Source organism: Jaculus jaculus, chromosome 1 (assembly GCF_020740685.1).
Source record: "Jaculus jaculus isolate mJacJac1 chromosome 1, mJacJac1.mat.Y.cur, whole genome shotgun sequence".
Lineage (NCBI taxonomy): Eukaryota > Metazoa > Chordata > Mammalia > Rodentia > Dipodidae > Jaculus > Jaculus jaculus.
In genome coordinates, this window is record NC_059102.1 from 315,227,589 (window position 1) to 315,240,210 (window position 12,622).

Below are 12,622 nucleotides of genomic sequence, written 5' to 3' on the forward strand. Positions count from 1 at the left end.
TCTCCAGACCAACAAATACTATTTTAAATTGTGTACAAGCCAGGCATGGTGGTGCATGCCTTTAATTCTAGCACTTGGGTGGCAGAGATGGGAAGAAAGCTGTGAGTTTGAGGCCAGCCTGAGAATACACAGTGAATTCCTGGTCAGCCTGGGCTACAGTGAGACCCTACCTCAAAAAAAAAAAAAAAAAAATTGGGCTATAGAGATGGCTTAGCAGTTAAGTGCTTGCCTGTGAAGCTTAAGGACCATGGTTCAAGGCTTGACTCCCCAGGACCCAGGTAAGCCAGATACACAAGGTGGCACATGCATCCGGAGTTCATTTGTAGTGGCTGTAGGCCCTGGTGCACCTATTCTCTCTCTCTCTCTCTCTGTCTTTTTCCTCTCTCAAATAAATTAAATATATATAAAAAAAGAGCCAGGTGTGGTGGCACATGCTTGGGAGACAGAAGTAGGACTGCCATGAGTTCAAGGCCACTCTGAGACTACATAGTGAATTCTAGGTTGGCCTGGGCTAGAGTGAGACCGTACCTGAAAAACCCCCCCAAAACAAAAAAAAAAAAAAAAAAAAAGAAAGAAAGAGAAAAAGAAAATCCAAAATAATAATAATAAATAAAACATTATATAAATTGTGTACATCCATGAGTGGAAACTCTGGCTCATATCATGAAATGGGAATGTGAGAAAGGTAAAAGAGGCAATAAGTTAAAAAATACCATCCTTTTAGAAAAAAGTGAGAACTTTTTACTTGCAGAATTATAATCTTTCTCTGAGATAGGATATCTTATGTTCCAGGCTGGCTTTGAACTTACCACTCACCATATAGCTTAAACTGACCTTGAACTCCTGATTCTCCTCTATCTACCATCCAAGTGTTGGTATTATAGGCATGTGTCACCATGTCTGACTCTTGCTGTTTTGTTTTCTACATGCAACTTGGATGTCCTTAGCACAGTTAACATTAAATCACTCTCTACATTGATGAAGAGTTCGTCATCCTGTGATGAAACAATATTACATTTTCTGACAAGCCAACTTGTAAGCAACTAACAAAACTCACAAGTCTATCTGCACATGTTCTTTGGAGCTCCAGAAAATGTTCATTTTTTACTGAGAGAAGCACATGGAGACAGAGAGACAGAATGGGTGCACCACGGCCTCTAGCCACTGCAAAGTAAATCCAGACACATGCACTACCTGGTGCATCTGGATTACATGGGTCCTGTGGAGTTGAACGTGGGTCCTTTGGCTTTGTAGGCAGATGCCTTAACCGCTAAGCCATCCCTCCAGCCCCTCCCCTTTTTTGGGCAGGTCTTCACCCTAGCCCAGCCTGACCTGGAACTCACTCTGGCCTTGAACTTGATCCTCTTACCTCAGGCTTCTAAGAGCTGTCTGTGATTAAAAGTGTGAGCCACTATGCTTGGTTCAAGGACATCGTTTAAATGAAAGCAATTGTACAGTTTGGAAACAACAACAACAAAAAATTAAATGACTGTAAAATAGGAACTGCAAATAGTAAAGATGTTGGGCATAAATTTCAATTTAAAATGATGTAACAGGGTTGGAGAGATGGCTTAGCTGTTAAGGCGTTTGCCTGTGAAGCCTAAGGTTCTATTCCCCAAGAACCCCACACATTCTCTCTGTCTATCTGCTTCTTTCCCTCCCACCCACCTCTTGAATAAATAAAATTCAAAATAAAAATATATATTTAAAAATAAAATGATAAAACAATGTAAATATTAACAGAAAGCTTGGATATCAAAATAACCTTTGAGGAAAAGAGGCTTAGTCAGTATACAACTGCTAGTCACAGAAGTGATGACTCATACCTGTAAACTCAGCACTGGGGCAGCTGAGGCAAGAAGATCACAAGTTCAAGGCTTGCCTGGGTTTGTCTCAAGCAAAAAGAGGGCTGGAGATACAGCTCAGTGCTTAAGTGCCCTATGCTTAATCCCCAGTGTCCACAAATAAACAACAGAAAACCAAAACACTTTGAAGTCACCCTTATCTTCTACTCTGCCAGTAATCTCAGCATGGGGGTGTGGAGGGTGGTGGGGGAGGCTGCAGCTAAAATAGGAGGGTGCAAAGTTTGAGGCCAGCCCCATCTACATAGTGAGAACTTGCCTCGGAAAACAAACCCAAGTCCTGATATGTAAGCCCCTGCTGACAAATTATATATACATTTAATTATTATAAACCCACAGTCATCCAGGGAAGCTTGTAGGGCTTTGTCAGTTTCTATTACTCGAGTGTGTTTTCTGTCCATGTGTTTAAGCTTCTTGGGATAATGTAATTCTGCTTTTTCCACTTTGGATTTGAGCGCTCCCCTCCCCTTCACTTTCTCATACCTCCCTCTCACGAATCTCCTCTCCTAAAACCTGGTGGTGGGGTAGACAGAGGAGCCCAGTCTAGGGTGGGTCAGGCTATCTTTGACACTCCTCTCCTTACATCCTCCCAATGTTAATTTTGTTTTTCATTTACCAAGGAATTTACATTCAATGAAAAAAAAAAAAAAGCCCGGCATGGTGGCGCACGCCTTTAATCCCAGCACTTGGGAGGCAGAGATAGGCGGATCACTGTAAGTTCGAGGCCAGCCTGGGACTGCATAGTTGTAAGGTTACAGAAATTAAAAGCCTCGTTACCATGCTAACCTGCCTTCTTAGCTTTTGTAACTTGCTTGCTTGCCACAAATTGACTAAAGAACAACTGTTTTAAGATGACAGTCTCTGATCTTGAACCTTGCTCCACTGCCTAGTTCCCGAACCCTGTCTGTTTCCTGAAACTCAGGAAGCCACCGTCTTACCTATGGTCACTTCTGGCCTAAGCAAGCAACACCAGACGGACTTCACCAGTCAAAATCCACTCTATCTGGAAAGTCCCTTGAGCAAGACCCCCTCCCTAACTTTGTGGTTTTTCCCTATATAGACCCTGTAAAGTTGCTATTCGGGGCTCTTCACCCCCTCCTGCGTGAGGACTCTTGTGTTGAGCCCCGCTGCACCGGAACTTCAATAAACACCTCTTGCTGCTTTGCATCCAGAAGCGTCGGTGTCAGTCTTTGGGGTCTCGCTCGATTCCCTAGGCTTGGAATCCCTCCGTGAGGAGGGGTCCCAACATAGTGAATTCCATAGTGAATTCTGAGCTACAGCGAGACCCTACCTCGAAAAACAAAAAAGCAAAAAACCCAACGAACCCAAACAAGCAGGTCACCTAGCTTCACAGCCAAGAGTCCCTGCCCTACCTGCTCCTTAGAAATAACTCAGTCCCCAGCTTCCAGAAGTCCCTATTCCTGGAGCGACCTCCCGCCCAATCAGGGCGCCCTTACCTGCCCAAGGTGAGGACCGCTTCCTTAAGCGACAGACTCCCGGGCCAATCAGGCAAGATGAGTCACCGATCCCACCCAGGAGAGGTAGTGGGCGGGCTCACACCTGCCCACGGTGACTCACTCGGTCGAGCTTCGGCTCTCTCAGCCAATCAGAGCGCTCCGGAGCGGGGCGCTGGCCAATCGGGCGTGGAGAGAAAGGCGGGGCGGGGCTCAACCTGGCGGCCGAAGTTTAGTCCCCGCGCCGCGGCTGGCGAAGCCGTCTGTTCCCAGGAGCCTGGTGGCGTCGGGATAGGAATCGTGATGGGCACGAAGCTGAAAGCAGGGAGGAGACAGTTGCTTCTCTTCACCGCTGTGATCCTGTGTAAGTTCCCGGGCTTTCGGGAAGGCTCGATGGGTCGGGTCCGAGGGTGGTAGAAGGCGCACCCCACGCGCCTCGCGCGCTGGAAGGGAGGAGCCCACAAACCTGCCTGCCCGCCCGCCTCGCCTCCCCGGTCCACTTTCTGCACCCCGGGCGGGTCCCGGGGCTCTCCCCTCCCCCACCTGGAGAGTGGCTCCCCTCCCCCCCGCCGGTGAGCCGTGACCCCTCCCCTTCACCAGCGGGAGGGAGCTGCCCTTTCCGCACTCCAGAAATAACTGGGAGGGCTGGTTCCACCATCTCCGGGCCTTCCCCACTGGCACGAGGACCCTTCCTACCAGCATTTGTCCAGCCAGACACCCCCCTCCACATGCACCTGGGAGGACCAGCCGGTCCCCCCTCCCACAGCCTCCAGAGCCCCCCCCCCCCCGAGAAGCCTAGAGCCTCTCACCCCCTGACTCCTTGGCTCCTTAAGGGTCCTGGAGGATGTGTAGTGGAGGTGGGTGCGGTGGAAGAGCCCTCCCTCTCCTGGCTCCTACCAAAGAGGGGGTGTCTCTCCTACTCCTCCGATTCTTTGGATGGCCAGTGGTCGTCCTGGGCAAAGTGCCTGGGTACAGAGTCTAAAGAGGAAATGGCATGAAAGTCGGAACATTTCTCAGGGCATAGCCTTCCGAATTCCTTTCTTGAGTAACTACGAGGAGTCCTTGGTAAAGGTTGTTGACTGAGCTGCCTGTCCCCCGGGGGAGGCTGGATCTCCTCTCGGAGCCAGAACTCTGCCCTCTCCCCTGGCCGAGTATGAGAGTTTTTGTTTCCTTTGTAAACTCCCTTTCCTGAGGAACAATGAGGCTCGCTTGCTGGGGCATGCCTGTCTCTCTAGGTGTGTTTGCGTGGGGCGAGTGTGGAGTTGGTTGGTTTGGCCATGGTCAACCCATGTCAGCACCTGTATATTTATCTGTCTGATGTTTTTTTTGTGTGTGTGTGTGTGTGTGGGGAGTGGGGGAGGGTAGGACTTAACATTTGGGTGTGCTGTCTAAGTGTGTGTACACATACTTGTTCAGGGTAGATTTGTCAGAATGTGTTTTGTATGAGTTTGTTTCCCTTCTAGGTTAACGTCTTAGAGAACATAAAAGAAACAAACCAGTACAGTCAACCAGTATTGGCAATTCATTTTGCTCTGGTTTTGAATGGCAGAACAGATCACTCCATTGTCCCTTATCAACCATTGGGGGTGGGCTAAACAACAAGTTTCTCCCTATTGTATAGATAAGGAAATGAGAAAGGAAATGACTTCTGCAGGTTGACAAAAGGGTGGAACCTGGGAATGGAACCAAAGTCTCCAGACTCTTCTTTTTTCCATTCCTGGATCTAGCTTCTCAGACACTCACGGCCTGAGGACTGTTTAGCATGCTATTGCTTCAGGATCTGTTGTCTTATCATTTAAAATTTTTCTCTCCCATTACGTGTTCTTTCTTTAAAAAAATATATTGTATTTATTTGAGAGAGAGAGTGAGAGGTAGAATGGGCGCACTAGAGCCTCTGGCCACTGTAAACAAACTCCAGATGCTTGCACCACCTTGTGCATCTGGCTTACGTGGGTCCTGAGGAATTGACAGGGACCTTTGGTTTTGTAGGGAAACGCCTTAACCGCTAAGCCATCTCTTCAGCCCGCATTACATTCTTTCTTTTCTCACTTCAGTTTTTAAATTTGTTTTAAATTTTTATTTATTTGTTTCAGACAGGGAGAGAGAGACAGAGTGAGAGAGAAGCAGATATAGAGGGAGAATGGGGACACCATGGCCTCTAGCTACTACAAACGAACTCCAGACACATGAACCACCACCTTGTGTATCTGGCTTACACTGGTACTAGGGAATTGAACCTGGGTCCATAGGCTTTGCAGGCAAGCACCTTAACCACTAAGCCATCTCTCCTACCCTCACTTCAGCTTTTTTTAAAAAAATATTTTAGGGCTGGAGAGATGGCTTAGTGGTTAAGTGCTTGCCTGTGAAGCCACAGTACCTCTCGGTTCGAGGCTTAATGGGGGCGCATGCATCTGGAGTTCGTTTGCAGTAGCTGGAAGCCCTGATGCGCCCATTTCTCTCTCTCTCTCTCTCTCTCTCTCTCTCTCTGTTGCTCTCAAATAAAAAATAAAAAATTATTTTATTTATTTATTTGGTGGGGGGAGAATCGATGTTCCAGGGCCTGGGGCGCGCAAACAAACCCCAGACGCATGTGCCACCTTGTGTATCTGGTTTACGTGGGTCCTGGGAAATCAAACCTGGGTCCTTTGGTTTTGCAGGCAAGCCCCTTAACCGCTAAGCCATTTCTCCAGTCCTCTGCTTTTCATTCTAGTCACCCATTTCCCTTTTTCTTCAACTTCCTTTCTTTTCCTACACTTCACTTATTTCACTCTGTTGGTATCTAACAAATGCTGATGACTCCCAGTCTTGTTTTGCTAACCCTCGTATTGTTGCTTCTGGGTCAGTGACTGTAGTTGTTAGGCTTACAAGCTTCCTGGAGTTTCTGTCCAACACCTTCCCTACTCCCTCTAATTTCCTGTATTTAATAATAAAAGAAGTGGAAGGGTTGTGATAGCATTACTTTGAGCTTTGGGATATAACATGTCCAAGATATGGAGGAATGGACCTTGTTGCCTTTTTTAATACTTTTATTTATTTGCGAGGCAAGAGTATGAGAGAATGATTGTGCTAGGACCTCTTGCTACTGCAAGTGAACTCCAGACACACTCATGTGCCATTTTTGCACATCTGGCTTTATGTGGGTACTGGGAAGTCAATCCCCTGCTGGCAGATTTTGCAAGCAGGCTCCCTTAACCGCTGAGCAGTCTCCCCAGCCCCCTGCGACGTTTTAAATCAGTTGACCTGGGGAGGGGAGTGATTTGGTTAGTGCAAATGAGGATGGAAATGGAAGCCAGTCCATCCCCCCTGACTTCTGCCTTTACCTCCCTTCTTGGCCTGGATTGTGACCTGAGGCTAGTCTTTTCAGCTATAAAACAGGAGTAATAACATTTGTCCTACCCTTATCGTGAGGATCAATAGGGGTAATGATTACCTTACATACATGAAGGGATTATTGTGGGGAAGCCATTTCCCCTTTGGATTTTGTGAGGTTGGAGGAATGCTGTTCCCAGTAGAGTAGGTCAGAGGACGCAGGGACATTCCAAATGAAGGGAGTGGAAAAGTCAGGGCTCTTTCTTGCTCATTTGATCTGAGGCACTGGTGGCCCCTGGGTTCTCTCACTCTAGGGCTGGGCCTCACTGTTCTGCCATCAGGAAGGAGGAAGAAAGGGCAACAAAATAGCATGGACAAGCCGAGGGAAGGGCCAACCCCAGCCGGCGGAGCTTAGCGGGAAGGAATCCCGAGACTTGCGAGAGCTTGGCCTTGGGAAGAGTGAAGCTGGTGACCCAAAATGTCATCTCCCTTTCCCTAGAGAACCTGAACTTGCAAAAAGTTCAGCTGTCCCCTGGCACTGGAGAGGAAATGTCTGTTTAGGGCAGCGGCCGGTGGATGGGTCAACTTTTGGTGCACTCAGATGGGGAGAAGATAACCCCAGTTGGAAAGCTGAGTTTTTCTCCTGCTTCCCCCACACCTCCCTTAACCCGAATTGTTGCGTTCCCACATCCCTGGGTCATGGGTCAGTTTCTGAGCCCTGGTGTTTCCTGCTGATGTTTCTGACTGAAGCCTTTTTAAACACTTCCAATTTGCTGTTCAGGGGCAGACGTGCCTCAAAACTGGAGATTGGTGAGTCATGCCTGCTACGCCCTCTACTCCCAGGAAAGGACTGCCCCTCGGAGCTAGAAACCAGTGGCAGCTGGAAGGAGGAAATGAGTGATGGTAGAATTCCAGCTGGTTCATCTTGGCTTAAGAATGCTTTCACCTGGCATGTTTTTCTCTAGCCCCTTTGTGGGCTCTCTGGCCTGGTTTGTCATAGAGCTGCTGTGACTCCAAAATTGTTTATTGTATGGCAGGGTTGGAGATTCAAAATGGCATCAAAGAATGTGGGTACCTTTTCACTCTATCCTTGCCTCCCCCCTCCAGTTTCTTAGGGATCCTTCTAGTATTTCTTTGTACGTGTCCTTCTAGTACTTTGTAGCCATGTGGATACAAATGTGCATTTGTTCTCTCTCCCCTTACACAGAAGAATCATACAGTGTACAGTAGATTGTGTCTTGTTTATTTTTCTTAATGTGTCCTGGAGGTCCTTTGTGCCAGTTTTATAGGGGTTGTGGCCTTGACTGTTAGAGTGCACCCGACTTCCACACAGCTGGAGTTGGGGGCGGGGAGGAGTGGCTGTTGTAGGGACACAGAAATGGTTGACATCACCTCCCACTGGAAAACAGATTGAAATGCTCCACACATTTTATGTGGTCAGTTAGGAAATAATGGGGCTTGTTTTTCACATCTGTTAGCTTTGAGGGGAGACTCTGGGGATCCCTGAACTCAAACCTGCTTCCTTTTCTGAGGCCCAGAAAAGACCTGGATGACCAAGACAAATGTAACTGAGGAAGGAGTGGTTGTTGATTGGGGTTTTCCAGGCATTGAAACCCCAGAGTTCATCTACTTGGGACTCCCTGATAAGCATAATTTGTGTTCAAAGTCCACCTTGTGTTATTTGTGTGGGGATGGGACAGAAGGAATCAGCTGGCTGGCAGGAAGTTTGGTGCCAGGTCCCTGGAGGAAGTCGTGGGCAGGCATATGTGACCATCCTTTTCTTTTTAATATATTTCATTAATTAATTTATTTGAGAGAGAGAGAGAGACAGAGAATGGGCATGCCAGGGCCTCCAGCCACTGGAAACAAACTCCACATACATGCATCTTGCTTACATGGGTCCTGGAGAGTCTAACCAGGATCTGCTAAGCCATCTTTCTAGACCATGACCATCCTATTCCATCTGAACAGGTAGAGCTGCAAAGTCAGCCCGGAGGGGGCCGGAGGGAGCCTCTTTCTGACCATCGTCAGAGGGCTGGCTTAGACATAGCCTTGACTGTTGTTGGGCTCACGAAGCCTTCCTCTTGTCCTGGGAATCCATGATCTCTTCCACCGCAGCCCCCGCAGCTGTGGATCTCATCTTGTCCCTTAGCTTTTCTGCCAAGGCCAGCCTTACAGGAGTTAGTTCAGTTTTTTTAAGTTAAATGGGGAGGAAAGAGCAAGCTGGGATGGGTGGAAGCCTTAGGTCTGGATTTTTACTGTGTTACAATGTCAAATGCATTAGTTTATCCAATAAACATTGGTGTTTACTGTGCTGAGCACTGTGCTTGAGATCAGGGGAACACATGAACACCCCACTCTCCAGAAGCTTGGGGACGTGTGGCAGATAAGAAGATGCCTCAGTCACTAACATGCTTGCCACTCAAGCATGAGGATCCGAGTTAAGATCTACAGTACATGAGACATGGCCATGTAACCCCAGTGTTGAAAAGGTGGGCACAAAAGGATTCCCGGAGTTTGCTGGCCAGCTACTTTAGCCTAATTGATGAATTTAAAAATAAGGTGGGCTGGTTGTGGTGGCGCATGCCTTTAATCCCAGCACTAAGGAGGCAGAGGTAGGAGGATCACCATGAGTTCAAGGCCACCCTGAGACTACATAGTGAACTCCAGGTCAGCCTGGACCAGAGTGAGACCCTACCTCAAAAAAAAAAAAAAAAGGTGGGGCAGGAGAGAAGGCTTAGTGGTTGCTTGTTTGCAAAGCCTAAGGACCCAGGTTCGATTCCCCAGGACCCACGTAAGCCAGATGCACCTGGTGGCGCATGCATCTGGAGTGTGTTTGCACTGGCTGGAGGCCCTGGTACACCCATTCACTCTCTCAATAAATAAAAACTAAGTGGAGATCAGTTGAGGAAGATACCTAATATCTGGCTTCCAGACCCGCCTGTACTTGTGCTTCCACACAGACATGCATGCACACCATACATGTGCCAAAAAAAAAAACAAAATGCTGATGGCTTAGCCGTTAAGACACTTGCCTGAGAAGCAAGTTTTTTGTTGTTGTTGTTTTGTTTTTGTAATCAAGGTAGGGTTTCACTCTAGTCCAGGCTGACCTGGAATTCACTGTGTAGTCTCAGGCTGGCCTTGAACTCACGCTGATCCTCCTACCTCTGCCTCCCAGTGCTGTGTGGGTCACCATGCCTGGCTGAGTTTTTTGTGTTTTTTTTTTTTTAAAGCTCTGAGGGGACTGAAGATATTGTTAACAACATATCTTGGGCTTAGAAGGGCCTAGTTTCTTTCCAGTGGAGGGTCCTCTGAAGTTCATATGCTCAGATAGGATGTGTCAGTGCATTCTTAGAGAAAACCAAAGACTGGCTGGCTGACTTCCACTTCTTTTCCTTCCTTTTAAAATTCAAACAAACTAATGGCACAAAAATAACTTAAGGAAAATTTTAGCAGTTAACAAAGGATATAGAGAAAACAAAGGTTTCCTAGGAAAGCTGTGGGTACAAGTAGCTTTTCTGTTAAGGACTGGCCCCTTCATGTCCAAGGCTTGGCTGTTGGTGGGTTCTGCTCCATGACTGAGGTCTCCAACCTCTTGTGATCACCTTCTTATTCCAGAAGCTCTTCAGGAACCATCTCCATTAAGCACAGGGCTAGAAGCTGGAGAGCTTTCAAGCTGACTTTTCTATTCCTGAGAGTTATAGACTCATCCATAGCTAGAAAACACAGCACAGTGTGTCAGGGGCTGTCATCAAAGCATAAAATGTGGGCTGGAGAGATGGCTCAGCAGTTAAGACATTTGTCTGCAAAGCCTAATGACACAAGTTTGGTTCCCCAATACGCATGTAAAGCCGGTGCATGTATCTGGAGTTCATTTGCAGCAGCTGGAGGCCCTGGTGCACTCATTCTGTCTGCCTCTCTGTCTCCCTCTGCTTGCAAATAAATAAATAAATACTTTATTTTTTTTTTTGGTTTTGTTTTGTTTATTTTCGAGGTTGAGTCTCACTCTAGCTCAGGCTGACCTGGAATTCAGTCTGTAGTCTCAGGGTGGCCTCAAACTCATGGTGATCCTCCTACCTCTGTCTCCCCAGTGCTGGGATTAAAGACAAGCACCACCACACCTGGCCTTATTTTTTTTTAATATTTCATTTTTTATTTTATTTACTTTTGGTTTTTTGAGGTAGGCTCTCACTGTCTACTCGAGGCTGACCTGGAATTCACTAGGTGTAGTCTTGGGGTGGCCTTGAAGTCACAGCAGTCCTCCTACCTCTGCCTCCCAAGTGCTGGGATTAAAGGCGTGCCCCACCACGCCTGGCTAAATATTTTATTTTTATTTAAAGAGGGGAAGAGAAAGAGGCAGGTAGAGAGAATGGGTTCACTAGGTCCTTCCACCACTGCACATGTATCCAGATGCTTGTACCATCTTGTGCATCTGGCTTTACATGGATACAGAGGAATTGAACTCCAGTCTTTAGGCTTTGTAGGCAAGTGCCTTAACTGCTGATCCATGTCTCCAGCCCAAGGTACATTTTTTTTTTCTCAAGGTAGGGTCTCACTCTAGCTCAGGCTGACCTGGATTTCACTATATAGTCTCAGGGTGGCCTTGAACTCAAGGTGTTCCTCCTACCTTTGCCTCCCAAGTGCTGGGATTAAAGGTGTGAGCTGCTACACCTGGATCCTCTCAATTCTTTCAAAGGTAATCTTTTTACCCTTAACATGGGTCATTCAAATAAAATCAAGATAACTGTAGAAACATAGTAAAAGTGTACAATAAACCAAGGGCAAAGGTGGGGGAGGGTGCATATAGATGGCATGTGCCCAAACAGTTGTGTGATTTACCACCTCAGGACCACCTCCCCAGATGACAGGTGCAAGGAACCATTTGAAAAGGATGTTCTTCCCCCAAACTTGTCAGACTGTTTCTACTTAACAGCTTAAAGTTAAAAAACAGAAGGTGCTGGGGTGTGATGGTGCATGCCTTAATCCTAGCACTCGGGAGGCAGACGTAGGATTGGCATGAATTTGAGGCCACCCTGGGACTACATAGTGAATTCCAGGTCAGCCTGGACTAGAGTGAGACCCTATCTTGTAAAACCACAAAAAAAAAAAAAAAAAAAAAAGGAAAAGAAAAGAAAGGAAAAGGAGGCCCAACATGGTGGCACATATCTAATCCCAGAACTGGGGAAGAAGAGGCAGGAAGATCATTGCAAACTCAAGGCCAGTATGGTCTACATATGGCGTTCCAGGCCAGCCAAGGTTACATAGTGAGACCCTGTGTCAAACAAAACAAAAATACCAAAAAAGACAGATAAAGGCAGTATATACTTTACATAGCTGTGGTAAGGTAGTCGATGGAGTCATGTGCGGAACCAGGTCACTTGCGGTACAGTCTCAGCTCTGCCACCTACTAGTTTTGTAACCTAGAGCAAATTACGTAATGTCTGTGCCCCATTTACTCACGGAGAGCGGAAGTAGTATTAGTACCTATCTTATAGCATTAGTGCTGAGATTAAATAAATTCAACCACTAAAGGGCTTGGAATATCTGGCACATAAAGAAGATTGAAAAAAATATTACCTGTAAAAATTCTTTTAAAAAGTTACTTGTTACCTTTTTCAGTAGGTTTTTGGATCATGCTCTGTAATGTGTTTATAATTCAGATGTGTTGGATATAGGGTAAGCTGACTTTGTTTGTGTGCTTGTTTGTTTGTTTTGAGATAGGGTCTCACTCTAGCCCAGGCTGGCCTGGAATTCACTATGGAGTCTCAGGGTGGCCTCGAACTCACGGTGATCCTCCTACCTCTGCCTCCTGATTGCTGAGATTAAAGGCGTGTGCCACCATGCCCGGCTTCAAGCTGGCTTTTTCGCTAGGCAGAAATATCTTCATGCCTTCTTAAGTCAGTTTTGCGGTCACTGGTAATTTTTTTTTTTTCTTTTTTTGGTTTTTCAAGATAGGCTCTTGCTCTAGTCAGGCTGACCTGGAATTCACTATGTAGT

At 46.8% G+C, this 12,622-nt stretch overlaps 1 protein-coding gene across 1 annotated transcript in view; it reads left to right on the plus strand.

The window, feature by feature from the left end:
* The first annotated feature begins 3,531 nt into the window (after positions 1 to 3,531).
* The window catches only part of F11r (F11 receptor), a 28,606-nt gene continuing 19,515 nt past the window's right edge, over positions 3,532 to 12,622 (plus strand). Inside the window, exon 1 of the mRNA XM_004671175.3 lies at positions 3,532 to 3,680. Within this exon, the coding sequence (XP_004671232.2) occupies positions 3,620 to 3,680 (61 nt within the window). The 5' untranslated portion in view covers positions 3,532 to 3,619. The remainder of the gene's footprint in view (positions 3,681 to 12,622) is intronic.